Source organism: Argentina silus (genome assembly GCF_951799395.1).
Source record: "Argentina silus genome assembly, chromosome: 7".
NCBI classification, from domain to species: Eukaryota; Metazoa; Chordata; class Actinopteri; order Argentiniformes; family Argentinidae; genus Argentina; species Argentina silus.
In genome coordinates, this window is record NC_139661.1 from 12,545,226 (window position 1) to 12,572,012 (window position 26,787).

General features: G+C 47.9%; 3 protein-coding genes and 1 pseudogene across 4 annotated transcripts in view; 2 read left to right on the forward strand and 2 right to left on the reverse strand.

Moving 5' to 3' along the window:
• cfap77 (cilia and flagella associated protein 77) overlaps positions 1-7,675 on the forward strand; it is a 20,790-nt gene extending 13,115 nt beyond the window's left edge. Inside the window, exons 3-6 of the mRNA XM_083672733.1 lie at positions 1,270-1,507; positions 5,081-5,186; positions 5,460-5,561; positions 7,187-7,675. Of these exons, the coding sequence (XP_083528859.1) occupies positions 1,270-1,507; positions 5,081-5,186; positions 5,460-5,561; positions 7,187-7,309 (569 nt within the window). The 3' untranslated portion in view covers positions 7,310-7,675. The remainder of the gene's footprint in view (positions 1-1,269; positions 1,508-5,080; positions 5,187-5,459; positions 5,562-7,186) is intronic.
• LOC310806927 (E3 ubiquitin-protein ligase TRIM35-like) lies at positions 3,342-4,524 on the reverse strand (annotated as a pseudogene). The gene has a single exon. The product of its transcript is annotated as an E3 ubiquitin-protein ligase TRIM35-like (transcript).
• A 1,298-nt stretch (positions 7,676-8,973) lies between the features above and the next one.
• Positions 8,974-12,131, forward strand: barhl1a (BarH-like homeobox 1a; the record flags this gene model as incomplete). The annotated part of the gene is made up of 3 exons (XM_083672730.1): positions 8,974-9,382; positions 10,737-10,950; positions 11,849-12,131. The coding sequence occupies 3 exons, from the start codon at positions 8,974-8,976 to the stop codon at positions 12,129-12,131; spliced, it is 906 nt and encodes a 301-aa protein (XP_083528856.1).
• A 2,186-nt stretch (positions 12,132-14,317) lies between these two features.
• ddx31 (DEAD (Asp-Glu-Ala-Asp) box polypeptide 31) lies at positions 14,318-26,208 on the reverse strand. The gene is made up of 21 exons (XM_083673209.1): positions 25,957-26,208; positions 25,616-25,745; positions 24,870-25,285; positions 24,415-24,490; positions 23,804-23,844; positions 23,588-23,658; positions 23,271-23,335; positions 23,033-23,077; positions 22,827-22,868; positions 22,633-22,697; positions 22,362-22,481; positions 22,037-22,143; positions 21,652-21,884; positions 21,347-21,499; positions 21,203-21,262; positions 20,700-20,750; positions 20,408-20,547; positions 20,216-20,300; positions 19,666-19,765; positions 19,009-19,219; positions 14,318-15,264 (listed from the first exon to the last, which is right to left on the reverse strand). The coding sequence occupies exons 2-21, from the start codon at positions 25,718-25,720 to the stop codon at positions 15,114-15,116; spliced, it is 2,337 nt and encodes a 778-aa protein (XP_083529335.1). The 5' UTR covers positions 25,721-25,745; positions 25,957-26,208; the 3' UTR covers positions 14,318-15,113.
• Between the last annotated feature and the right edge of the window lie 579 nt (positions 26,209-26,787).

Consider the following 26,787-nt stretch of genomic DNA (forward strand, 5'->3'; position numbering starts at 1 on the left):
GGTATTCACATCCAAGGGTTTAGGAATTACAGCTCTTTAATATGTAGCCACCTCTTTTTCAAGGGACCAAAAGTAATTGGACAATTGACTCAAAAGCAGTTTCATGGACAGGTGTGGGCTATTCCTTTGTTATTTATTTATCAATTAAGCAGGGAAAAGGTCTGAGTTGATTCCAAGTGTGGCATTTGCATTTGGAAGCTGTTGCTGTGAACGCACAACATGCGGTCAAAGGAGCTCTCAATGCAAGTGAAACAGGCCATCCTTACGCTGCAAAAAAAGCGGCAACATTAGGAGTGGCCAAATCAGTTTGATACATTCTGAGAGAAACAGTTTGATACATTCTGAGAGAAAAAGAACGCACTGGTGAGCTTGGCAACACAAAAAGGTCTGTCCACGGAAAACAACAGTGGTGGATGATCGCAGGATCCTTGACACGGTAAAGAAAAACCCCTTCACAACATCTAGCCAAGTTCTGGAACAACATTCTTTGGACAGATGAAACTAAGATCAACCTGTACCAGCATGATGGGAAGAAAAAAAGTATGGAGAAGGCTTGGAACTGCTCATGGTCCGAACCACATCATCTATAAAACACAATGGAGGCAGTGTGATGGCATGGGCATGTATGGCTTCCAATGGCACTGGGTCACTAGTGTTTATTACTAGTGATGATGTGACAGAAGACAGAAGCAGCCGGATAAATTCTGAAGTGTTTAGGGATATACTGTCTGCTCAGATTCAGCCAAATTCAGCAAAGTTGATTGGACAACGCTTCACAGTACAGATGGATAATGACCCAAAACATACTGCGAAAGCACCCCAGGAGTTTTTTAAGGCAAAGAAGTGGAATATTCTGCAATGATGGAAGTCAATCACCTGATCTCAACCTGATTGAGCATGCATTTCACTTGCTGAAGACAAAACTAAAGGCAGAAAGACCCACGAACAAACAACAACTGAAGACAGCTGCAGTAAAGGCCTGGCAAAGCATCACAAAGGAGAAAACCCAGCATTTGGTGATGTCCATGGGTTCCAGACTTCAGGCAGTCATTGCCTGCAAAGGATTCTCAACAAAGTATTAAAAATGAACATTTTATTTATGATTATGTTAATTTGTCCAATTACATTTGAGCCACTGAAAATAGGGGACTGTGTATAAAAATGGTTGCAATTCCTAAACGTTTCATATATTTTTGTTAACCCTTGAATTAAAGCTGAAAATGTGCACTTCAAGCTGCTAATACCCCACCCCAACCCCTCCCCCACCAGCCCTGTCCACCTGGCGTACCCACTCTGTGCCCAGCAGCAGCAGGCCTCGTCCCCACAGGGCAAAGAAGGACTTTGTGGCGTTGAACCGCGAGGGCGTGAAGTCTGGCCTGGTCACGGCCAAGGAGCACTACCAGTATCGAGCCTCCCAGGACCCCCCCAAGGCCGCCCCCCGGGTCCCCCTGCCCCCCCGCCTGCCCCCTCGCCTGCCCTCCGACACCACCTTCGGCATCTCCACACGGTGAGTGACATCAATGCTGCATCAGTCTGGGTCTCTGATTGGATCAGAGCATCTCAACAGTTGCAGTAGAACATACCTCAGGTTGCAGTAGAACATACCTCTGGTTGCAGTAGAACATACCTTAGGTTGCAGTGGGGAACAGCATTTAGTTAAGCTGCAAGTTTGCTGTGTTATCACCTAGGGACCATTTACTGGACACAGATTAAGAATCTCCACCTTCCTCCACCGCCTAGGACTAGACTTAATCTAGGTCCAGGAAACGTAGTCTAGGTCCAGGAGACCGGCCCTGAGGGTGTTTGACAAAGCTGTGGATTACGCTTAGTTTTCTGCACCGTCCCTCTGAGCTGAGAGCAGGCAGAGAAGAGACAGGTTGCTGTGACACACACAGATCTGGAAACAGCTGGAGTCTCTAATATGAGCTGGACAGCCCAAATCACAGCTTAATGAATCAATGTGCACGCACACACACACACACGCACGCACGCACGTACGCACACACACACACACTGACTGAACAAGCTGTGTGGAGCGTACCAAAGCTTCCACGCGTGTCTCAGGGGAGACAGTGGGGATGTTAAGAAGATGTTATTTATAGACATAAAGACAGAGATCCCATTGAAATAATGAAATCACAACCGTAGCAACATGAATCACAACCATAGCAACATGAATCACAACCATAGCAACATAAATCGGTGCCAGCATTTATTTGGTTCCACTCAGTGAAGAGCTGTGCACTCTCTCTCTCTGTCTGGGGCAGGTTTCTCTCCTCTCATCTCTCTCTCCCTCTCCCTCCTCTCTGCTCTCATCCCTCTCTCCCTCCACTCTCTGGCCGGGGCAGGTTTCTCTCAATAACATATGAGATCATGTTTCCCTCGGGACTAGTTTGGCCCTGTGCCCTACCCATCAAACACTGCTTCCCAACCATGGGTGAACTCTAATGAGCATGAGTTAGTATCCTACTAGTACAATACCCCTGCCTTCCCCAATGCATCTGACATACTGTATATATAAACACACACACACACACACACACACACACACCATGGTGACTGGCCATGTCTAGTATATGTACTGATATCACCATGGTGACTGGCCAGGGGGTCCATGTCAACAGACAGAATGAGACTTGGTGGTTTCTGTCTGGATGTGATGCTCTTGTTCCTGACTATGACAGGGTTGTTAATTCCTCTTGTTCCTGACTATGACAGGATTGTTAATTCCTCTTGTTCCTGACTATGACAAGATTGTTAATTCCTCTTGTTCCTGACTATGACAAGATTGTTAATTCCTCTTGTTCCTGACTATGACAGGATTGTTAATTCCTCTTGTTCCTGACTATGACAGGATTGTTAATTCCTCTTGTTCCTGACTATGACAGGATTGTTAATTCCTCTATTAAACACCAACACACATGGATAGTCTGGTTAGACTATTGAAGTTTATATTTATTTGTTCATATTCAACTGACCTTTGATCTAAATCTGTGATTCAGATTAACACGTTTATCTGTTGCTATTGAATCATTGTTGTTTTCTTTAAATCAAAAAGTCCATCTTTATTGGGACACAAACATCAGTTATACAAACTGACAGAATAAAAAAGTGATGACAAATAATTTCCACCTGTCCTTGTTGTTTTGGTTATGATAAGGTAAGTTGTACAGCATAATCAAAGCATATATTAATCTTTATATATATATATTTCTTGAAATATTGCTGACTGGCTTTATGGACATTAGTAAAGGTTATTGATCTTTGATTGTCTATGTTTCAGAGGAATACAAAGGTCTAAGTACATACTGTAATTAGTTAGTTGTTAGTTCATCATTGATTCAGACAGAGGGAGTAACCACGGATACAGACACCTTCACTGGTAACACCCTCAGAGGATGAAATTTACAATAATTCCTGATATGTGGAAATACTTTCTCAGTGAAAGTGTGTGTAGGTGTGTGTTAGTGTCAGGGTCAGAGAATGACAGCTTTCCTCTGTCCCAGTCCAGCTGCACTCTGACCCCCTGGGGGTTCTGTCCCACTGTGAGGGGAGTGAGTAGACCACCTGGGACACATGTTTTAAACTCCCTACTAGAAAACCAAACACTTCAGGATCCACGTCAAAAGCTTGAGCTACTCTTCCTGTCTGCCAGGACATAGTCTGTACTCCCCGTCCCAGCTGTATGTCACTGAGTCAAAGTCCTCAGAGCCCAGGACCACAACATCAACCTCTCTGGGTTGTCAGGAAGCTGCTGTGCCTCTTCACTGAGTCTCACACTGGTCAGATCCTCAGACAGGATGAGTTCTGGGTAGACAGTGTTGGAGTCCAGAATCACAGGAGTGTATTAAACTATTCCCAGCATCTTCTCCCAGACTCTGAACTGCAGGTTGCCCAGGTGCTTTGCCACGTCTATCAGCGCTCCTGAAACCTTCTCTGGATCTGGCAGTGTGCTCTGGGCTCTGTCCATGGAGGCCTTGATGTTCAGCAGGAATGAGATGTCATCAGCTTGTAGCTCCTCCTCCATGGCTCTGATTGTGTCTGAAAATGATATCTCTCTGCTCAGACCCTCAATCTTCCTCTTCATCATAAGACTCTTCTGCTCCTCTTCCTCCCTCAGTGCAGTGATCCTGACTCTCTCTTCATCTCGTAGAAACTGGTGAAGCTTCTCAAACTCCTCCTTCATCTGCCTCTCTGTATGCTGGGCCTGGCTCTCAATATGTTTAGCTGTTTCATCACAAGTCAGTTTACCCTTTTGAAAGGCCTCCAGCTTTTCCTCTAAGGGTTTCAGTGTACTCTGGAGTTCACTCTTATGATCCAGTGCAGCTTCATCTACTGGGCAACAATCATGTTTCTTATGTTGTTTTGAAGTCTGACACCCAACAGATGGGCTGTTTATCCTCCAGACAGAAGAGCTTGAGTTTCTCACTGCGCAGACTGCAGAGCACCTCAGACCCTGCGACTGCTCTCCTTTAAGAAAGCCTCACACAGGTTATTTAAAGCCAGGTTACAAGGTGGGTCCATGGATGATTTTCTCCTGCACATTGGACATTCCTGAGTGTTTTTCTGTTTCCAGAATTCCTGCAGACAGGTTCTACAGAAGCTGTGGCTACAATGGAGGACCGGATCCTTGAAGATGTCACAGCACACAGAACAGGAGAGATCCTCCTCAGAGAGAGAGGGTTAAGACGCCATTCTGTCACCTCCTCCATCTCCCCTGTAATGGCTTCTGATGAGAAAGTTCACTTCTGAAAACACAGTCAGTAGGAAGTCAAATCCAGATTTTGACGGTGTTGCTTCTTCCTTTGTGGTTGTTTTGAATGTTGATGGTCAGTAAGCGTTAAGTCGTTTAGAGAGTCATACATATGTAATGTTCTGAATCATGCTAGTGAACGGCAGCACCAGAGAGCTGAATGTCAGCCTTCTGTGAACGGCAGCGCACACGCACACACACACACACACACACACACACACTCCCTCTCTCACACACACATACACACAAACGCACACACATTCACTCTCTCTCTCTCACACACACACACACACACACCTGTATCAGTGTCCTGTGCTCCTCCCCCAGGCCCTCCACGCCCATCTCAGAGCTGCTGGAGTATAAGTACGCTCAGCGCTGGCTGGACCAGCAGCAGGCCAAGGAGACACACCTGAGGGAGACACAGATGAACCAGGTGAGAGGAGGAGAGGAGGAGGAGGGGGGAGGGGAGGAGGAGGAGGAGAGGAGGAGGAGGGGGAGTGGAAGAGAGGAGGAGGGGGAGAAGGAGGGGGGGCCCTTAGGGAGAGACCAGGTGAGAGGAGTGGGGGAAGGGAGGTGGGGTAGAGGAGAGGAGAGAGGAGAAGGACTGGTAGAGGGATATGAATCAGTATTGTTTCTGCCTGTTTGTCTGTCTGTCTGTCTGTCTGTCTGTCTGTCTGCCTGCCTGTCTGTCTGTCTGTCCCTCCAGCCTAAGCTAGGTCGTATCCAGGACACACGGACCACCTTGCTGAGGAGGAGCCAGCCCCTACCTGAGACCACACCCCTGTGGAAACTCCCCCGCTTCCAACAGGTAGGAGACCCTAACCTAACCTTAAACTTGACCCTTATCCTGACTCTAACCCTAAACCTGACCTAACCCTAACCCTAACCATAATCCTGACCCTAACCCTGACCCTGACTTAACCCTGGCCCTAAGCCTGATCCTAACCCTGACCCTAACCACAACTGAAGATAATGAAAAAGAAAGAAAAAAAGGGAGTGGGGAGGAGAGGGAGGAAGAGGTGAGGAGGAGGAGAGGAAGAGGAGGAGGAGAGAAACAGGGGGAGGAGGAGGAGGAGAGGAGATGGTTATCGTGGCAGCAGCACAGCTCAGGATGTCTTCTACTGAAATAGAGGAGGACAGACAGAGAGGCATGCCTGGGGGAGGTTTACATCTGAACACACACACACACATGCACGCACACACACACGCTGCCTCAGACACACACACACACACACGCTGCCTCAGACACACACACACACACACGCTGCCTCAGACACACACACACACACACACACACGCACGCACGCACATGCACACACACGCACGCACACCATTGCCTCAAACACGCACGCGCACGCTGCCTCTCTCACACACGCTGCCTCTCACACATACATACATACATACATACATACACACACACACACACACACACACACACACACACACACACACACACACCCCTCACTGGGCCGGGGTGCAGGGCTGCCGTCCGCCCGCCTGTCAGCTCTAATGAGCTGCTGATGCTAACGCTGCCGCTAGCTGCTAGCGAGCTAACGTCTTTCTTGGCTGACAGCTGGCGGTGAAAGGCGAATGTTAACCTTATAAAAGATTTAGCGATGCCTCATTATTTTCTGTCAAGTAGCGTTTCTGAAGGCTCCCGCTTCCACATCTGCATCCCTGACTCCTCCAGTACATCCCTCCTTTCATCTGTTCATCATTTGTTTGTTTGTGTTTTTGTCATCTTTCTTTTACTTCCCTCTCTCGTTCTGCCTTTTGTTGAATCCTTGTTTTCCTTTCCCTGTTCCAATAAGACGGATCCACACCTCCCTCCCTCCCGAACACCAGAGAACGCAGAGAACACGTTCATATTTAAATAAACAAATGAAATGACAGAGCGGCGAGATTCCGTTCCACCCCCCCCACCCCCCCCCCCTCTCTCTCTCTCTCTGGCGTGTGGCGGGATAGGGAGAGACGGCTCTGCGTGTTTGAAGCGTCCTGCCGTTTGGCAACACGTTAAAAACATGAGAAACGACTGTTCCCTCACACACGCGTGACGGCTGATGCGACTGAGATCCAACTCTTACTCCAGATCAACGTTACTTCGGCCGTGAGACGTTCCGTTGTTTTATGACAGAACAGTCTGTTCCACTCAGCCTGGGGGGGGGGGGGGGGCAGGAGGGGCAGGGGGGAGGCAGGAGGGGCAGGGGGAGGCAGGGAGGAGCAGGTAGACCCAGAGGAAACTCATCCTGTCCTTCACTCTGAATGTTTACTTACACATCAGGACTATAAGTCAACATTGCAGGATCCTCTCCTCTCCTGTCTCTCTCTCTATCTGTCTGTCTGTCTGTCTGTCTGTCTCTGTCTGTCTGTAATACAGCCCTGATCATCATCACTGACACTCTCCTCCCCCCTGCCTTCCCACTCCCACTCCAGGTGGGTCCAGCCCTGAGCACCTTCCGAGACCCCCAGGCCAGGCAGCAGGCGATCAGCGCCCACCTGTCTGACTCTGTGGGCCGCAGGGGAGCGCAGGGACAGGGACCCTACACCCTGGGCTAGGGAGGACGCACACACACACACTAGGGGCCAGACACACACACACACACACACACACACACACACACACACACACACACACACACACACACCATAGTCACGTCTATAGGCCTACAGCAGAGTGTTGGCGTAGAGAGCAGGGAGGTAATGTTCTGTCAACATTCTTATCACTGATGACATCATTATCATGGAACTGTACACATTTTACTGATGGAGTTTGGAGTGTTAAGAGAGTTCTATGTCTGCTGGTGTCAGAACCAGAAGCAGCCTCCAGGTCCGGCTGGGTTCTGCAGGGTTCTAACATAGTCGTAGAGCTCTGGGGTCCTCCAGGTCCTGTTTCACTGTTATATCATGTACATCTTACTGTCACCAAGTAGAAAAATACGATCATCTATTATCTGCTGTGGACATTTTGTTTTGGTAGAAATAAAGAGTAAATATGTGAAGTAAACACTTGTTTGTTTTCGATAAATGACACCAAAATCACAACTTTTGTTATGAGTTATTATTAGTAGCTTTATGTGTCAATAAATTACACCAAAATCGCTACTTTGTGATGAGTTATTAGCTTTATGTGACATCTGAGGGCTGCTCCGGTTCTGATTGGCTCTTCCAGGAGTCACAACACACCGTTGTTCGTTGTATTCGTAATAAACAATTGTATATACAAGTCAAACTAATGTACACAGCTCGTGTGAAGCTGTATAAATCCATAGGAGCCGTGCAACCATCCGCTGTCACTGTGTTCTGATGCTTAAATCAAACCTTCAGATAGCGAGTATAGTCATAAACATAGTCACAACGTCACTGAGATTACGGTAAAGGGTAAATCTCTCTCTCCGAGGAGAACAGAGTCTGCCCGCCTCCAACCTCATTACCGACGCCGGTGGAGGCAAAGGAGAGCCGGGGTGAGAGATATCCGTATGGAGATGATCTGGGCCCGCGGCCTCATAAATTATGACTCTCATATTTACAGTAATGAGACGGGAGATAAAGCGGTGGTGGAAACGGTCGTATCCCCCCCCCCTACTCCTCCCCCCACCCCCTCCTCCTCCTCCTCCCCCCCCTCCTCCTCCCCCGCTCACACGAGCCAGTCATCACCCAAAAACGTCGCCTGGCCAATGGGCGCCGAGCCTCGAGGACAACCGTCAGGGACACGTTTAAAACCGTCGTCCGGTTAACGGCAGACAGCTGTGTTTGAGTCTTCAGGGTCGCTACCGGGAGTTTTCTGTCTGCACGGGGCCACGGCACCGTCCTACCTGTCACCTGCACAAGGGATACCGTTTCGGTGTTTCCGGGTCTGCATGCGGGGACTGTCCGTGGTGCTGAAATGAGCCCACGCGCCTGACCAGTTGAGGATGACTTCTGCTTCATAAAACAGTGAAACATCACTGGACTACCGGGGATATGTTTACATCGTTACAGTGTCGTTTTCGAAATATTTTTTGGGGGAAATATGAATTCGACTTAAAACTCTGAAATTGAATTGAATTCGGTAAGCCTCATTTTCTCAAGTGGATAAAACTTTATCGCCCGATCAAAGTTGTTTTGGGATTTTCTAACCGGACAACCGCTTGAAACCCGTTGAGTTTACTCAGACAAAGAAGCAAATGTTTGTTTAAAACAACTAAACTACCGAGTTACCGCGTGAGTATCCTCTACCGACCATGGAGGTGCAGCTGTCCTCCGCCGGGCAGAGCTTTGGGATCGACTCACTGTTGTCTCACCGACCGGCCAGTCTCACATTGACCCGGGACAGCTCCGTGGGAGAGAGCGGCTCCCTCCTGGATCTCAGCCCGAGGTCGGACCCGGACAGCGGCTGCTCCTCCCCGGCCTCCCCGCGGCGGAGACACGGGTTCGGCCTAGACTCCTCCGGGCAGCACGGGCCTCCGGTCCTGCCACGCGCTACCATCACCTCCTCGTTCCTGATCAGAGACATCCTCGCTGACTGTAAGCCGCTCGCCGCCTGCGCCCCGTATTTAAATAACGGCCAACCGGAGGAGAGAGAGACTTTCGAGTCCAAACTATCAGAAGACTACATCCACAGCAACTCCTCCTCGGACAACGAGTACAAGGGTAAGATTTATTATTGTAGTAGCCTAATAATAATAATATCCTAATTATACACTGTATACATTGACTGACTATGCGTTATTAGTTTAATTATTTTAATAGAAATGTCGTATTCGGAATATATCTAATGTCTTATGGCTGAGGGAATATTCGAGAGGGCTTCGCAGTAATGTTGTACAATAAACTAAATTCCATATGTATTCATAAGCCACGAAAGCATCATATTGAATGGGAATAAAAAAGTAGTGTTTTGGGGGCATTTATTTATATCCAAAATCATGATGCATTTTGGCACCTTGAGGGGAAAAAACTATTGTTATTAAGAGGCTTTAAAACGTACGAAAACGAACATATAATTGTTAAAGAATATAGGCTATACACTCATGCAATCAAAACTGTTAAAAAAAACTGTTAGCATTATTCACTATCGACACATATTTTGAGCGAGAACAATAAATTATGAATTTCTTAATTGTTCAGAGACACTAGTTATAGCATTCATAATGACGATACATAAATAGTAGCCAATAGTAATGATGATGATGAAGATGACAACAACAACAATAATAATTATTATTATTATTATCATTATTATTACTACTACTACTAATAATAATAATAATTATATGTACAGTTAATTAATCTATCCGTGTGTATTTTATTACGTGTTTAATGCATTTTATTGTTGTAAACACCCATGTATTTCAGCAATGTTTTTCCTGCCATATGGGATCAGTAAAGTTAAGTAGCCTTAAATATGAAGGCTGTTCTTATTGTGTGATCAACTCACAATTTGTTTAGAACTCTCCCACCCCCCCAAAAAATAAAAAAATAAAATAAAATCTAAACGCTCCCCTCCTTTATAGAGTCTTTAACTAGCGGGCTAACGGCGTCTGGGTGACTGGTTCTCTGACTGCGTGGCTGGTTGGCAGACTGTGACTGTCCGGGTCGCCGTTATCCGTTACCGACACAGCCAAGTTTCTCCGGGACTGGCGGTAATGTGTCCTCTGATAATCTGGTTTTAGCGCGGAGGTCTCGAGCAGCTCTTTATCTCCGACTTATCCATGGTCCCACGAAGTCGCCTCGGTGCTGCTCGAGCGCTCTCCGTCCCTTGTGGGTCAATTAACCGGATTATTGTGCTCCCGGAGAGCGAGATCAGCCCACAGAAACCTCAGCTTTCCCGCTTCGCGTCACACAGGCCAGTATGTGCAGTAACCGTGGATACAACTTCTGTTATCATTAAAGATCTCTCCTAAAACACGGTAATTAGAGGCAACAATCTCTCTCTAAACCCTCTCTCTAAGCTCTCTCTCTCTCTCTCTAGGTTGATGTTAAACTGTCTCCTCTTCTATTCCAGGGAGGGACCGGGACATCTTGAGCAGCGGGGACAGTCCCTCGTCCCGGTTGAAGAAGCCCCGGAAGGCTCGCACGGCCTTCTCCGACCACCAGCTGGCCCAACTCGAGCGCAGCTTCGAGCGGCAGAAGTACCTGAGCGTGCAGGACCGGATGGAGCTGGCCGCCTCGCTCCACCTCAGCGACACCCAGGTCAAGACCTGGTACCAGAACCGGAGGTGCGGCCCAACACCGATATCATGGATAAAACCATTAATAATATCACTAACACTCTGTCAATAACACACTATTAATATCACCAACACAAACCCACTAACCGTATACATCAATAATATTAATATCACTAACATCACTAACTCACTATTAATATCACTAACACACTATTAATAACATCACTAACTCACTATTAATAACATCACTAACACACTATTAATAACATCACTAACACACTATTAATAACATCACTATTATGATCACTAACACTAAACACTCAAATCAATATCACATTAGCAACAATATCAGTATTATGATCACTATCACTTAACACTAATATCACCATCACGAAACACTCAAATCAATATCACATTATCAATAATATCAGTATTATGATCACTATCACTTAACACTAATATCACCATCACGAAGCACTCAAATCAATATCACATCATCACTATAAACAGTCATACCAGACCCTCAGACTATCTCCCAGTCTGCAGCTCGTTCACTAACTCTTTATGTGATTTCAGGGCAGATAGATCTGGCGGAGTCTAAAGTCCCGTATCATTGTGGAGAAATTACGCACAACACATTTACGCATGAATAATAAATTACTGCATGCTGTATCAATAATTCAGCCGCCATGCTGTAATTACACAATTGCTATAAATATTAATTATTTAACCATTAAATGGGTGTCAGCTGTGAGACGATTTGACATATTTTTTTATGTGTCCATGTGAGTGTTTATTCGATAAACAATAAGGCTTTTGGAGGTTTAATGCTGCTGGAAATGTTATCTTAACAACCTGCTCGCATGGTGTAAATCCACACATGGTTGTCTTGGTGGAATGTTTATTTATCAGTGTTTTAATCCGAATTTCCTCTATTTCGCTTCAGAACCAAGTGGAAACGGCAGACGGCGGTGGGGCTGGAGCTTCTGGCCGAGGCGGGGAACTATTCCGCCCTCCAGAGAATGTTCCCGTCGCCGTACTTCTACTCCCAGGGTCTGGTGTCGAGCCTGGACCCCGGGCCGGGCCTGTATCTGTACCGAGCACCCTCCGTGCCGCCGCCCATCCAGCGGCCGCTCGTCCCGCGGATCCTCCTCCACGGCCTGCAGGGAGGCGCGGAGCCGCCGGTGGGCTCTCTGTCCGGGGGGCTGCCCCGCACACAGCCACGGTGAAAGGACACGAGCACAGTCTCGGTTAGAAGACACGAGCATAACCCGGTGAATGGACCCGACCACCGGGGTGAGAGAACGGACTCAGCAGAGCTACTCACGGACAAACAGCTCAATTGATCAAACAGCAAATAACTTTCAACGGACTTTAAAGTGACTTTTGTCTGAAAGGCAGTTTCAGCATCTATGTATTTATATGTGTTGTTATTGAACATGTTTTATTACAGAACAGGTTTTAATTTCTAGAGTTATTGAGATCATGCTGTTGCCAATCTCTCTCCGGCAGCACAGTTTATAAGACTTATTCTCTGGCAAACGAACAAAACCAAAATAATATGAGAGTATTGACGTCAACGTTATAGTTATAGCAATATTTACATAGCCTCTCCATTATTAGCAAATATCGTGGTCATCTAGGCTGTGAAATGATCGTGGATACCAAAAAAAATCCAGAATTCTTTATCACTTAGGATATGACGGTGAAAATGGGCCCTTGTTTTTGCACAAAGATATCTGATAATGTTGTCATAATTATCGGATCTGATAATGTTGTCATAATTAACGGATCTGATAATGTCATAAATAACTGCCAGTGTGACGTTGTGGTGTTCTGAGACGTGTTCCGTGGTTCTCGTGTTTCAAGGTTCACCATTCCATGTTTCCCTCCTTCAGTTGAAGCCTAAACATGGGGTTGCATTAAGTGAATATATTTACATTTTCTAAATGTACAAATAAATTTCTTACAAAAACTCTGTCGGTTTTCAGGCAGATTGAGAGACGCGACACAGCGGTGGAGTCCAGAAGACCACTTGTACAGCGGGATCAGGTCTAGAGACACCGGCCTCACCGGGGATTAGTGGCAATTATAGAAATTATCATAAATACATGACAATGGTATCAAAAAAGATATGACATAATTAGTTGGTCATTCCAATTTTATGGAAAAATAAGGCCTAATAGAGACTGACAAAGCGAATATTTCACGTTGTTAAAAAATCGTTGATATTTCAGATTATCAACAATGAAAAAAATATTATATTTTCCATTTCAGAGAGTTAAAAACACTGACCATGAGAAACTGGAAAGCGAAACCACGCACGTCTTTGGACAACCGTATTCAATTAGATCCACTTCCACATAAACACGATTTAGGCCTATAAATCTACTGCACATAAACTTCCCATTAAACACAGCCTCTTTGTTCACGTATCTAGTAAAACAGTTAATCAACGAATAAAGTAGACGTACATTTTTTAACGATTTAAACTAAAAACAAGGTAGCCCAAAATTGCATAAGTATTTTTTCCGAATCAGCCATAATGTCAGATGGGCCTTTATGTCAGTAGTTTCATAGGCCAATGTCACAGAATCGTCTATAATCACAGATAATAATCAAATTGTAAACGTTTATGTTTATTCCACGTCAAGGTTGACAAAATTACCGTTCATCTACATTTTTAACGAAAACAACAACAGAGAATTGACATATTCAGTCACCCTGGTAACCTACCGCCAAATCACGTGAACCGCAGAAGCAAACAGTCGCCAGCTGCACGCGACCGGCGTCTCAACAGCTGACATTAATTGTCAATCATAGATTAGCCGAACAATTAGTCGATCAAATATTTATGTATTTTAAAGTGAGCGATTACCATGGAATCGCAGACGATGATGCCGGTGATCATCTCCAATCTCTTAAGTGCTGCGGCGGGTGTCTCGGGCCAACGGGCCCCGCCAGCTGCTTACCGGGAGCCCGGGCTGATACCGGGGAGAGGAGACCGACAGCTGGTCAGCGGGACGCAGGAGACCCTCCCTCGGCCCCTCCGAGCCTCCAGCCCCGGTCTGAGAGTCTCCTTGCCGCGGCTTCGCCAAATTCAAGCCAACCAGACTTGTTAAACGGCCCATAACAATCACACAACAGAATAATGGGTTTTGGTGAGAAGTCACATAACAGAAATATTACCGGTTCACCTGCGTTCGAAATGAATACGTCATCAGGCTAATTCGTCTCACCTGACTAACAACTTTGACTAAACGACATTGTCAGCTGCATCTCCTATATTAAGAGACAAATATCTCAGTATATCGACAGCCAACGGAAAGAGACCTAGAGCCTATGGAGAATACATGATTTCTTTAGCATATCCCAAATGTTCACTATTAGTCAGGACAAAATTAGACACCTAATGTAAAAACATATGAAAAGTTTATTTTTCACAGGAAAAATAACAGTTTCAGAAATTTTTTTAGGTCATAATATACATTGCTATATTGATTTCTGACACTCAGAAACATTTCATATTCATTCATAGCATTTTCAGTATACTCCTGTCATTTCTTTCCATGACACATCTTGCCATTCAACATGACAATCTGATACAAACAAATTTATTTCCATATTGAACCGGTTCATTCTCGGTTGAATTCTGTCTCTATCAACTCCTGTCTTTCACACTGCAGCTTCAGACGGTCTGGAGAACAACAAGCAGTCCTGTCATGACCCTGCCAGGGTCTACATGACGCTAGAGTCATGCCTGGATCACCACACCTTGTTATAAAACACACAAACGACCTAAGATTGAGGACGTAACTGTTCCAGAGCCAGCAGCCAGGGGAGCTGATGACAGGTGAGGGGCGTCTCACACCTGTCCTACACAACCAAAACAACCTGCCTAGACCCTTCCACACGTCTGGATGCCCTTCACCATGCAGAGGAAATGGGTGGGCAGATATGTAACTAATCATAGGGTTGAGTGGAGTTGTCAAGATGTTGCCTACACCTATCACATCCTTTCAGATCTGTGAGAGCTGATCAGGAAATGTAGGGGCTAGGGGTTAGGAACTGGGGGGTAAGGGCTAGGGGGTAGAGACTAGGGCTTAGGGGGTAAGGGACTAGGGGTTAGGGACTATTGGCTAGGGACCGGGGACTGGGGACTAGGATCTGGGGGCAAGGAACTAGGATCTGGGGGCTAGCCTCCTCCCTGACTACTCCATGTTGTCCTCCTCCACCATCTTCTGGGCATTCCTCTTCTTCTTCCTCTTCTTCATGGAAGCAGAGTCTCCTCCCTCCATCCCGCTGGCGTACTCTGAGAACATGAGACTGGCCACTCTCTCCTTGGTGCTTGGCTTCTTAGGTCTGGAGGGGAGGGGAGGAGAAGGGAGGGGAGGAGGAGAGGGGGAGAGAGGAGAAGGGGAGGGGAGGAGTGGAGGGGAGGAGAGGAGAAGGTGATATTAGACACTCCCTCAACAGCTGAGAGACAAACACACGGTTCTCATCTGGAGGTCTCAGGCAGGACGATAGACATTTAACATTTAAGTAATTTAGACACTTTTATCCAAAGCGACTTACAATCAGTACATTTGTCTCCGTAAGTGAAGCAACTATACAACAGTCATGATCAGTAAAACCTTCCATAAGGACAAGTGACATCGGCAGTCACAGTGCTGGAGAAAAGTTATCTGTGACAAAAAAAAACATAGCTATTCTCTATTAGGAGAGAGAGAGAAAGAGGAGAGGAGAAAAGAGAGAGAGAGAGTCCCGGGGTGAGCCAGTCAGAATGGCGCTGTGTGTAGCAGGGGAGGCTGGTGGAGGTAGAAATCAGAGGACAGGCTATTTTACTATTTTAATGCACGGTATAGAAGGAGGAATGGTATCAAACATGTGTGATGAGCCCATCCTCCGATGTCAGCCTCCCCTGGCCTCCCCCAGCATGTAGTGGAGGCCTAGCAGAGCGTCCCCGTCCCGGACAGCCTCCTCAGCGGGGGACCATGTCAGACCAGCCCGTCTTTAACTAATCAATAACTCCTGCAGCTATGGGCCCCCCCGCTCCAGGGCAGGACACCCCCCGGGGGGAACATTTAGCTCACCACGGACCCCCCAGGCCAGATCATCTGACATCAATTGCCCCAGAGGAGACAGAGGAACACAGTAGTATTGATCTGCTGCTCCACCACGCTCCACAGGGACCCCTACTGGACACTACCTGCACCTGCAGCCTGACTGGTTGACTGAGGTATGTGGGGTGAGGGTTGAGGACAGGGTTGTTTGCCATGTCTTCATCATAAGAGGACAGAGGCCTGGATAAGCACAGCTCTGTACAGGTTGAGATGGCAGGGACACCCCTGCTCTCAGCCTCACCCAACACACCAACATAAACAATGGAAGGTGTTGCTCTCCATGTATATTTAACACCTTCAGCTGTGTGAAGTCTAGCTAGGGTTTACACAGCGGGTGTGTGTGGTGTGTGTGTGTGTGTGTGTGTGTGTGTGTGTGTGTGCATGTGTTTCAGGTGTGTGCGTGTGTGTCTGTGTAGTGTGTGTGTGTGTGCATGTGTTTCAGGTGTGTGCGTGTGGGTGTGTTTTTGTGTGTATGTGTCAGGTGTGTGTGTGTGTGTGTGTGTCAGGTGTGTGTGTGTTTGTGCATGTGTGTGTATGTGTTTCAGGTGTGTGAGTGTGGGTGTCAGGTGTGTGTGTGTGTATGTTTGTTGTTGTTGCTCCATGCCATTAGAGAGAGCCTGTCTGGACATGTCCGGCCGGGACCACAGACACCTGGAATGAAGTCTCAGCTTACCACGAAGATAACACACTTCACACAGAGAGGGAATGAGAGACAGACAGAGAGAGAGAATGGGGGACTGCAGCAGTGGGTGTGTTAGGGAACCATGATGACCCCAGACCACCATTAAACCCAGTTCAGCTCTCATTAACCAGAAAGAAAAACAGAATATATATAGTAGAAGAGATGTTTCCCCCATCTTAGTCCTAGCCCCATCTTTCTCCATCCTAGTCCTAGCCCCATCTTTCTCCATCCTAGTCCTAGCCCCATCTTTCTCCATCCTAGTCCTAGCCCCATCCTAGTTCTAGTCCATCCTAGGCAGAGAAACCATGTGATCATCACAGAGCTGACATGTCCCTCTCCCCCAAAAACAGAATAATAGGAATTATTATTCAACACACAAGGATCACAGGTGTGTCTGTTAGTACACGTGTGACACTCACCGGCCACTTTATCAGGTACATCTTGCTAGTACCGGGTTGGACCCCCTTTTGCCTTCAGAACTGCCTTAATTCTTTGTGGCATAGATTCAACAAGGTGCTGGAAATATTCCTCAGAGATTTTGGTACATATTGACATGATAGCATCACGCAGTTGCTGCAGATTTGTCGGCTGTAAATCCATGATGCGAATCTCCCGTTCCACCACATCCCAAAGTGCTCTATTGGATTGAGATCTGGTGACTGTGGAGGCCATTGGAGTACAGTGAACTCATTGTCATGTTCAAGAAACCAGTTTGAGATGATGTGAGCTTTGTGACATGGCGCGTTGTCCTGCTGGAAGTAGCCATCAGAAGATGGGTACACTGTGGTCATAAAGGGATGGACATGGTCAGCAACAATACTCAGGTAGGCTGTGGCATTTAAACGATGCTCACTTGGTACTAAGGGGCCCAAAGTGTGCCAAGAAAATATCCCCCACACCATTACACCACAACCACCAGCCTGAACCGTTGATACAAGGCAGGATGGATCCATGCTTTCAGGTTGCCAAATTCTGACCCTACCATCTGAATGTTGCAGCAGAAATCGAGACTCATCAGACCAGGCAACGTTTTTCCAAACTTCTATTGTCCAATTTTGGTGAGCCCGTGCGAATTGTAGTCTCAGTTTCCTGTTCTTAGCTGACAGGAGTGGCACCCGGTGTGGTCTTCTGCTGCTGTAGCCCATCTGCTTCAAGGTTCAACGTAGTCTGCGTTCAGAGATGGTCTTCTGCATACCTTGGTTGTAACGTGTGGTTATTTGAGTTACTGTTGCCTTTCTATCATCTCGAACCAGTCTGGCCATTCTCCTCTGACATCAACAAGGCATTTTCGCCCAGAGAACTGCCGTTCACTGGATATTTTCTCTTTTTCGGACCATTCTCTGTAAACCCTAGAGATGGTTGTGCGTGAAAATCCCAGTAGATCAGCAGTTTCTGAAATACTCAGACCAGCCCGTCTGGCACCAACAAACATGCCACGTTCAAAGTCACTTAAATCACCTTTCTTCCCCATTCTGATGCTCGGTTTGAACTTCAGCAGGTCGTCTTGACCATGTCTACATGCCTAAATACATTGAGTTGCTGCCATGTGATTGGCTGATTAGATATTTGCGTTAACGTGCAGTTGAACAGGTGTACCTAATGAAGTGGCCGGTGAGTGTATGTAGTCAGAGAGACACGGTGATGTGACAGAGAGAAGGTGTGACTGAAGAGAGACGCTGTGGTCTTCAAACGGTTAAATCTATCAAACCACACGCAGGCTAACAGGCTAACAGGTGTGGCGGCTAAGTGCAGGAGACATCTCTCTCAAGTGGCTACGCTACACTGCAGCTTTCATGTCCTCCCATACAGCTCACATAGAAGAGGGAGGGACGAGGGAGCGGGAGAGAGAAAGGTGACACTGGAGAGGAGAGGACACAACGTAGACATGGATCCATATCTGGACTGTCGTTTCCATGTAACTGAAGCAGTAGAATATAAAGCACACAGAAGGATGGGTGGGTGTGTGTGTGTGTGTGTCTCAGATGACCACTAATCACTATGTAGTCGAGAGAGGAGGCAGAGTCAAGAGTCAAACAGGCGCCTAGCAACGCCAACAGACACGCCCTCGGGGGTCCCTGGTGACTAACACCCCCCCCCACACACACACCGACAGGGAAGGTCAGTCTACAGAGGGGCTATCACAACAACAACGCTATACTGGAGTTACCCTCTACCCAGAGCAGACATCAGGTGATTTGACACATGACAAGGTCTGACAGCTGGAGGTTGAGGATGATCACAGCTGTGGCCTGGTGTTCTCATCTACAAGGCTAACACCAACCCTGACATTACCACACTCACCTCTGCTCTTTGCCTTTGACCTGGCCCCTCCCCATGGCCCCTCCCCTGGCTCCTCCCCTTGCCCCTGTGCCTCCCATGGCCCCGCCCCCAGCAGGGGCATCCCGCAGGCCAAAGCTCTTGGCAGCGTGGCCCAGGTGGAGGCTGCGGATGTGGAAGATATGCTTGAGGCTGGAGGGGTAGGTGGTGTACGCACGCAGGAAGGACTGCAGCGCTGCAGACAGACAGACAAGACAGGTGATCATCATTATCATTCATAATATTATTGAGAGAGAAGATTTCAGCTGTGTGCAGCTTGGTCACTTAGACACACCTTTCACTCAATATAGGATATGAGTATACGCACGCACACGCACACCCACCCTGCATAAGTAATGGGACATTTTTTTCTTCTTTTGGCTCTAAAATCAAACTATTACTATAAGATAAAGTAGAGATAGTCATCTTTGATTTGATGGTATTTGTGTATATGTTGGTTTCCCGACTTACACAGGGCACTGTATGTCTCTATGACATCACTGTATATGTCTCTATGACATCACTGGTCTGATCACACCTTTCATTCATCTGTATACATAGGATTGTCTATACAGTGTCTATATATGACATGAGTCTACAGAGTGTGTGGGTGTGGGTGTATATGTATGTATATGAACACACCTTTCTTGGCAGCCTGGACAGACTCCTCATTGGCGTGGACGAAGTTCTCAAATTCTGTCTGGAGGACGGTCGCCCTCTCCCTCACTTGTTGCTCCACATCCTTACACACACACACACACACACACACACACACACACACACATTAAGAGGGAACCCCTCTTGACTCCCAGGTGTGACCATGTGATTGTGGCGCCACCCCTGGTGTCCCTACAGCCGCGTTCCCCAGACCCCAAATAAACATCAATCACTTCCTGTGACAACTTAACATCAATCACGTCCTCAACAACTTAAAAAAAAAAAAAAAATCACCTAAAAGACGCTCCTATTGGTTTGATTCAAACCCCAAAACACAGACAACGTCTTCATAGGACAGAAACGTGTGTGTCTTACTCTAATCATAGAGGCCAGTTTGAAATAATGTTCATAATTTGAAATAAGGGGACCCCACATTGGGAACTGTTACCCAAAAGGCTGAGAAACAATAACTAACTATAACTACAACAACAACAACAACAACGATACATTGACTGGCTCGTTGGTTGTGCCTCACCTTGCCATGCCAGCGCCCGCGACCTTTGAACCTGTCGTCCATCATCAGCGGGGCCAGGAGGGTCTGCATCTTCATCTCTGATAGGCTGGAGCACAGGAGACACACATGATGTCATCATTACTGCTGACAGCGAATCAGCCAATCATCAATCAGCCGATAATGAGGGCTGCTAAGGGGCGGGGTTTGACAGACCTGATGTTGTGATTGGCCAGGGTGCTGACGTAGGCGGTCTCGGCGGGGGTGAGGAAGAGGAGGCTGCTTCCTCCTTCTCCGATACGAGCTGTCCGGCCCACGCGGTGCACATACTCTGCTGCCGTGGTGGGGGGGTTGTACTACACACACACGCACACGCACACACATACACTTTTTAATTTTCCATCTTCAGACAAACAGTAACTGTGTATTGCATTCTACTCTGCATCACAACATCCCCAACATAACCCTAACCCTATGCTTGAATCCAGGTCACATGACCAGGTCTTACCTGTATGATCCAGGTGACGTGAGGCAGGTGGAGACCCCGGGCCGCGACGTCCTGAACAGGGACACACAGAGACCTAGATCAACATCAGGACCAGGGACCTGCCGGTGGCCAGGGACACTGGTGCCCTCACACACCAACACTCCAACAGACATATAGCTGTGTCTGGAGGGAGGGAGGGAGGGAGGGAGGGAGAGGCTCCTCAGAGCTCCAGGCCTTCTGGTGACAGGGCCAGGGTCAGCGACAGGGGAGACAGGGTTCAGGGACAGGGCCAGGGGGGACAGGGTCAGGCACAGGGGTCAGGGACAGGGTCAGGGACAGGGACATGGGAAGCTGTGTGTTGGCCTGGGCACAGCAGGGGCTACCAGGGGTGGTTCTGCTGCCACCGTTGTGTGCCACCCTGCCATGGCAGGGCAGATGGGGGGACTAACCTTCTATCTAACTAGTAAGACTAACCTTCTATCGAACCAGTAACCCTTCTAACTGGTTAAGCTGGTCAGACTCACTGTGCACAGCAGGATCCCAGACTTGGACTGGGAGAACTCCTGGAACACCTCTGTCCGCTCCTGTGGGATACAATCACATCATCATCTTCATTTCAGGGGCTTGTGTCTAGTGTTTAGGGATTGAGATGCAGCTGAGGCTCTGACCTCCTGCTTCATGTTGCCGTGGAGACAGAGGAAGCTGAGCGGAGTCTTCTGATTGGCTGCTGGCCCACAGAGTACGGCTTTGAAGACAGTCAGGAGAAATTCCACGGCCTCACAGCTGGACACAAACACCATCAGCTGGTTACCCTGCTCATACTGACACACACACACACATACGCACACGCAGTAAAATAAATTTACTCATTAATTAATCATTACCATGTTATGGATTGACTTGTGTCAGATGGTGTGTTAGCATGCTGTTGGTTGGTTGTGTGTTTGTGTGTGCGTGTCAGGGCTGTCCCTACCTGGCACTTGTCGAGAATGAAGGCGGCCAGACAGACCAGCCTCAGCTTGCTGGGGATCACCACCATGTGCTGCTGCAGCCTCTCCGGCACAGCAAAGCCCTCTGATTGGCCCTGGGCCGTGGGGTCAGGGGTCGGCCCTGTGATGTCACAGCTGGCCTGTGATGTCACAGTGTTGTCAGCCACCTGGATGCTGACGGGGTCCTTCATACACACAGCAGCCAGACGGGACAGACCTGACGCACGCACACACACAGACACAAATACTTCATTTGGGTTCACAGTAAAGCATTACATCAAAGAACCCAAAATATAACAAAGGTCATACAAATAATCGAGGATACATTGTCACACACACACGCACACGCACACGCACACAGTTAGGTACCGTCAGAGAGCGTGGCAGACAGCAGGACGTTCTGTCTGGGAGGTCCAGTTGCGTTCAGAGTGTTCAGGATCACAGTCAGATCCTTCTCAAAGCCCAGGTCTAGAGTCCTGCAGAACACACAGACACAGACACACATATAAACCATGAGACATTAAAGACATCTGGGTTGGATTCCAAACCATCTTTGAAACACATCTCACAATGTGTGCATGTGCGTATGTGCATGTGAGTGTGTGTGTGTAAGCGTTAGTAAGCGTGTGTGAGTGTGTATGTGTGAGAGTGAGAGCATGAGAGTGTATGTTTGTGTGTGTGTATGTGTGTGTACCTGTCAGCCTCGTCCAGTATGAGCCAGCGGACAGCGCTGAAGGCAATGCTCAGAGTGTTTTTGATGTGGTCCACCAGACGCCCCGGGGTCCCTATCAGGATGTTTATGCCCTTACGTAACCTGGACAACACACACACACACACACACACACACACACACAATTTTAACGCTGGCTCATTGATACCTTTAACTGTTGAGTCTAATCAGGTTGTAATAAACAGACATTAGTGACATCAATAACAACATTTCTCTCAAACAGACGCAGACTGACCTGGCCTTCTCTGCCTTCCTCTTCTCTCCCCCCATCAACACCCCAGGGACCACCCAGTTGAATGGCTGGGGAGAGGAGAGAGGAGGAGGAGAGAGGAGAGAGGAGAGGGAATTAGGTTAGCTAGGCAGACAGGCAGACAGACAGACAGACAGACAGACAGACAGACAGACAGACAGACAGACAGACAGACATACCTTCAGAAGTTTCTGGATGATCTGGAAGCTCTGCTGAGCCAGCTGAGGAAGAACAGACAGACAGGAAACTAAATGACAAGAGGTCCAGTGGTGTAGGTTAAAGGTCCACCTCCCAGCCATACTGCAGTACTGCAGGAGGACAGAGAGGAAAACAGAGAGAAGAGGAGAGGAAGAGAGAGAAGAGACAGAATAGAAGGACCACATACCTCTCTGGTGGGGACCACGATGAGAGCAAATGGACCGTCTCCTCTCTGTAGAAACAAGATGGTGGAGACACACACACACACACACACACACACACACACACACACACACACACACACACACACACACACACACACACAGAGTTACAGCTCTGTATGCATGTTGGATAGATCACATGACTGTTCAAAAGCCTCTCTCCCTACAGTATGTTGTTCATGGTACAATCAGCAGTGAACTTGCCTGGATTTTGGGCTCAACAGCTTGAAGGGACTGGACCAGAGGAATCCCGTAGGCCAAGGTTTTACCTGGACGTTCCGGAAGGAACAGAACACAACAGAACCCATCAGAGAGGGGTTCACACAGGGTTCTGGCCCAGACAGAGTTGACTATGTGTGTACGACCATCAGAAGAGAACATCATTATCTGTTCCCTAAACAACATGTATGCTAATGAGGTTCTGCTGGGACCACAGTATTATGGGATGTCAGACATGCAGAGAGACATCAAAGGAGACGGTGAGGAGCTGGGACGGTTGGTGGTGGTGGTGGGGGTCATACCAGAGCCTGTCTGAGAGCGAACCACAGCATCCTGACCAGAGAGGAGAACTGGGATGGTCTGCTGCTGTACACTGGGAGGGGGGGGGGGGGTGAGGGAGGGAGAGAAGTATTAATAGTTTTCTTGTTTATCTTTTTATGTTTTATTTCAAAACAATAATAAACAGTTGATCACATGATGGAAAGAGGAGGGGCCTTTCTGATGATGTCACTCTTTACCTGGTCATGCTGGTCACGTTCAGCACTTTGAGCGTGGCCACCTGGTGAATCAACCAATCAACAGTCAGCACATCCACCTAGAGGTACACACAGCCTGGGCGAGGCTTCAGCTCAGCAGCATACAGAGACGACCTTGGCTCCAACCCCGAGGGCCACAATCACCAGGTGGGGGTTAGGGTTAGGGTCAGACTCACCAGGTGGGGGTTACGGTTAGGGTTATGTTAGGGTCAGACTCACCAGGTGGGGGTTACGGTTAGGGTCAGACTCACCAGGTGGGTTTTAGGATTAGGGTCAGACTCACCAGGTGGGGGTTACGGTTAGGGTTATGTTAGGGTCAGACTCACCAGGTGGGGGTTACGGTTAGGGTCAGACTCACCAGGTGGGTTTTAGGATTAGGGTCAGACTCACCAGGTGGGGGTTACGGTTAGGGTTATGTTAGGGTCAGACTCACCAGGTGGGGGTTAGGATTAGGGTCAGACTCACCAGGTGAGGGTTAGGGTTGGGGTCAGACTCACCAGGTGGGGGTTAGGGTTGGGGTCAGACTCACCAGGTGGGGGTTAGGGTTGGGGTCAGACTCACCAGGTGGGGGTTAGGGTTGGGGTCAGACTCACCAGGTGGGGGTGGAGGTCCAGCTCAGAGAAGGAGGTGGAGGTGAAGACCTTCTCCTTCAGCTGAGTCACAGCCGGCCTGAGACAGAGAGGAGGAGGGGGCAGAATCACTCACTCAGCCACGCAGAGCGAGTGAGTGTGTGTGTGTGTTTGTGTGAGGTGAGCTGAGCTGAGCCCAGCAGAGACACACAACACACCCTCTACCCCTCACCATCGGTTGTATACAGCAGAAGACGTCTATGGGGACCAGATATGGATACCATATATATCTGAGGAAGAGGCTGGTGGAGGTAGAAATCGGAGGACGAGGCTCATTGTAATGTATGGAATGGAATAAGGAATGGTGTCATGTTTGATACCATTCCTCAGTCTGTTCCATGCATTACAATGAGCCCATCCTCCAATGTCTACCTCCAGCAGCCTCCCCTGGTACATAGAGCCAGGCGAGGAGGACTGACCTGAGGAGCTCAGGGATATCAGGGTTGTTCCTGAAGAGAGACGAGGTCTTGACGAACAGCCTCTCCTCTCCGTTCTGCTCTCCTTTCCTCTCCTTGGCGAAGGACCTCTGCTCTCTCTTCTGTTCCACATGTTTACTCCTCAGAGGCACCTTGGTCTGGGCCTGGGCTTTAGGAGGGGCCCGGAGCTCGCCCTGGGTCTGAGGTTTAGATGGCTTTTCTGGAGACTGACATTTAGCTGCAGCCTTAGAAGGCATACTGACGGGGCTTTTAGGAGGACGAGATGGAGGGAGGTCCTCCTCCTTCCCAGAAGGCTGCAGGGCAGCATGCTCACGCCTGCTCTGTTTATGTACAGGCTCCTCCTCTTCCTGTGCCCCAGAGGAAGCTGGTCGTTTCACAGCGCTTCTCTGTGATTTTTTCTGTACATAAATGAACACACACACACACACCCCTGAACAAACACACACACCCCTGGACAGCAGGGGAGGCTGGCAGAGGTAGAAATCGGAGGACGGACTCATTGTAATGCATGGAACAAAATGAGAAGGTGTTTAATACCATTCCTCGTTCCGTTCTGTGCATTATAATGAGCCCGTCCTCCGATTTCTACCTCCACCAGTCTCCCCTGCTAGATAGTATGTCAGTGAACAGAGACACTCAGAGGTTTTCAGTCCCACTGATAAACGACCCTCAGAGAGACACTGTAAGATGGATGGATGGATGGATGGACGGACGGATAGTCTACCCACCAGCGCCCACTTCTCCCGGGCCGTGGGTCTCTGGAGTACCTTCTTGGAGAGGAACGATGGTGTGGAGTCTGACAAGACATTCAACATCAATGTGTCTTCTGCCATGGTGACTGATGGTATAGAAATACCCCTGCAACACACACACACACACACACACACACACACACACACACACACACACACACACACACACACACACACACACACACACACACACACACACACACACACACACACACACGTCGAAACATATTACTGGCTAGACAAATGTAATGTGAATTTAGTAACACGAGCATGTTTCAGTAGATTGGCAAAAGCTAGAATGATGGCTAATACGTTACCTTGGCAACAACAAGCAGAGTACACGGTCGACACGTGTGTTCGATCAGAAGGCTAACCTGTTAGCCAGCTAGCTAACCAGACTGACAGCTAATAACAACGTCGTTGACAGTTAGCTGGAGACACAGGCATATCCCCCCCTCCTCGTCCACAGATTTTGTACTAAGCACCAGTGAGTCCTGACAGTGTGAAGTTATCGCATTGATATGAACAGGCTACAGTTTCAACTCAACAGATTCTTTTACTGAACACGCGTGGATCTACATCCGGTTGTAGGCGGAGTCCACACAGACAAGTCCCTCCTCTTTCTGACGTATATCATGCGCGTCAGGGCTGCACAGTCTGGGGCGGAGTCACTTGGATGCTTGGTGAATAAGGGCCAATGATATTAGGATATGGAAAAATAATAATATTATGGCTGAGGGTGCAATGTATTAAACCTTACTTCAATCATGTTTGCTTCCCTCAGTTTGAACACTATTCAAGCCGTTTTCTATCTTCCACTAATTTGATTGAAATAGACTGCATCCTTCTATTTCTGGATGTCCCACTCATTGATGCCAGGGGAGGCTAGTGGAAGTAGAAATCGGAGGACGGGCTCATTGTAAAGGAACGGAATGAGGAATGGTATCAAACACACGTCTTATATCTAGGATAAGAGATTAACGTGTTATATCTGAAGTTGCATCATCTTATTTACATTCAGTGAGGGCTAATGACTGTTAGCCTTCCTGCCCCAACCACTGTGCTTGGAGCCTAGCATTAGGATGAGGATATTAGGCTAGCAAAATCGGTATTTTCTTGTAAATTTCTTCTTAAAACTATTTTTTATA

Coding starts and splice junctions, on each gene's coding strand:
- ddx31 (XM_083673209.1), bottom strand. CDS start 25,720: ATGGCAGAAGACACATTGATGTTGAATGTCTTGTCAGACTCCACACCA. Junction 23,845..24,414: donor TGGACCTCCACCCCCACCTG/GTGAGTCTGACC, acceptor TTGATTCACCAG/GTGGCCACGCTCAAAGTGCT. Junction 22,482..22,632: donor AGGAAGGCAGAGAAGGCCAG/GTCAGTCTGCGT, acceptor TGTGTTGTCCAG/GTTACGTAAGGGCATAAACA.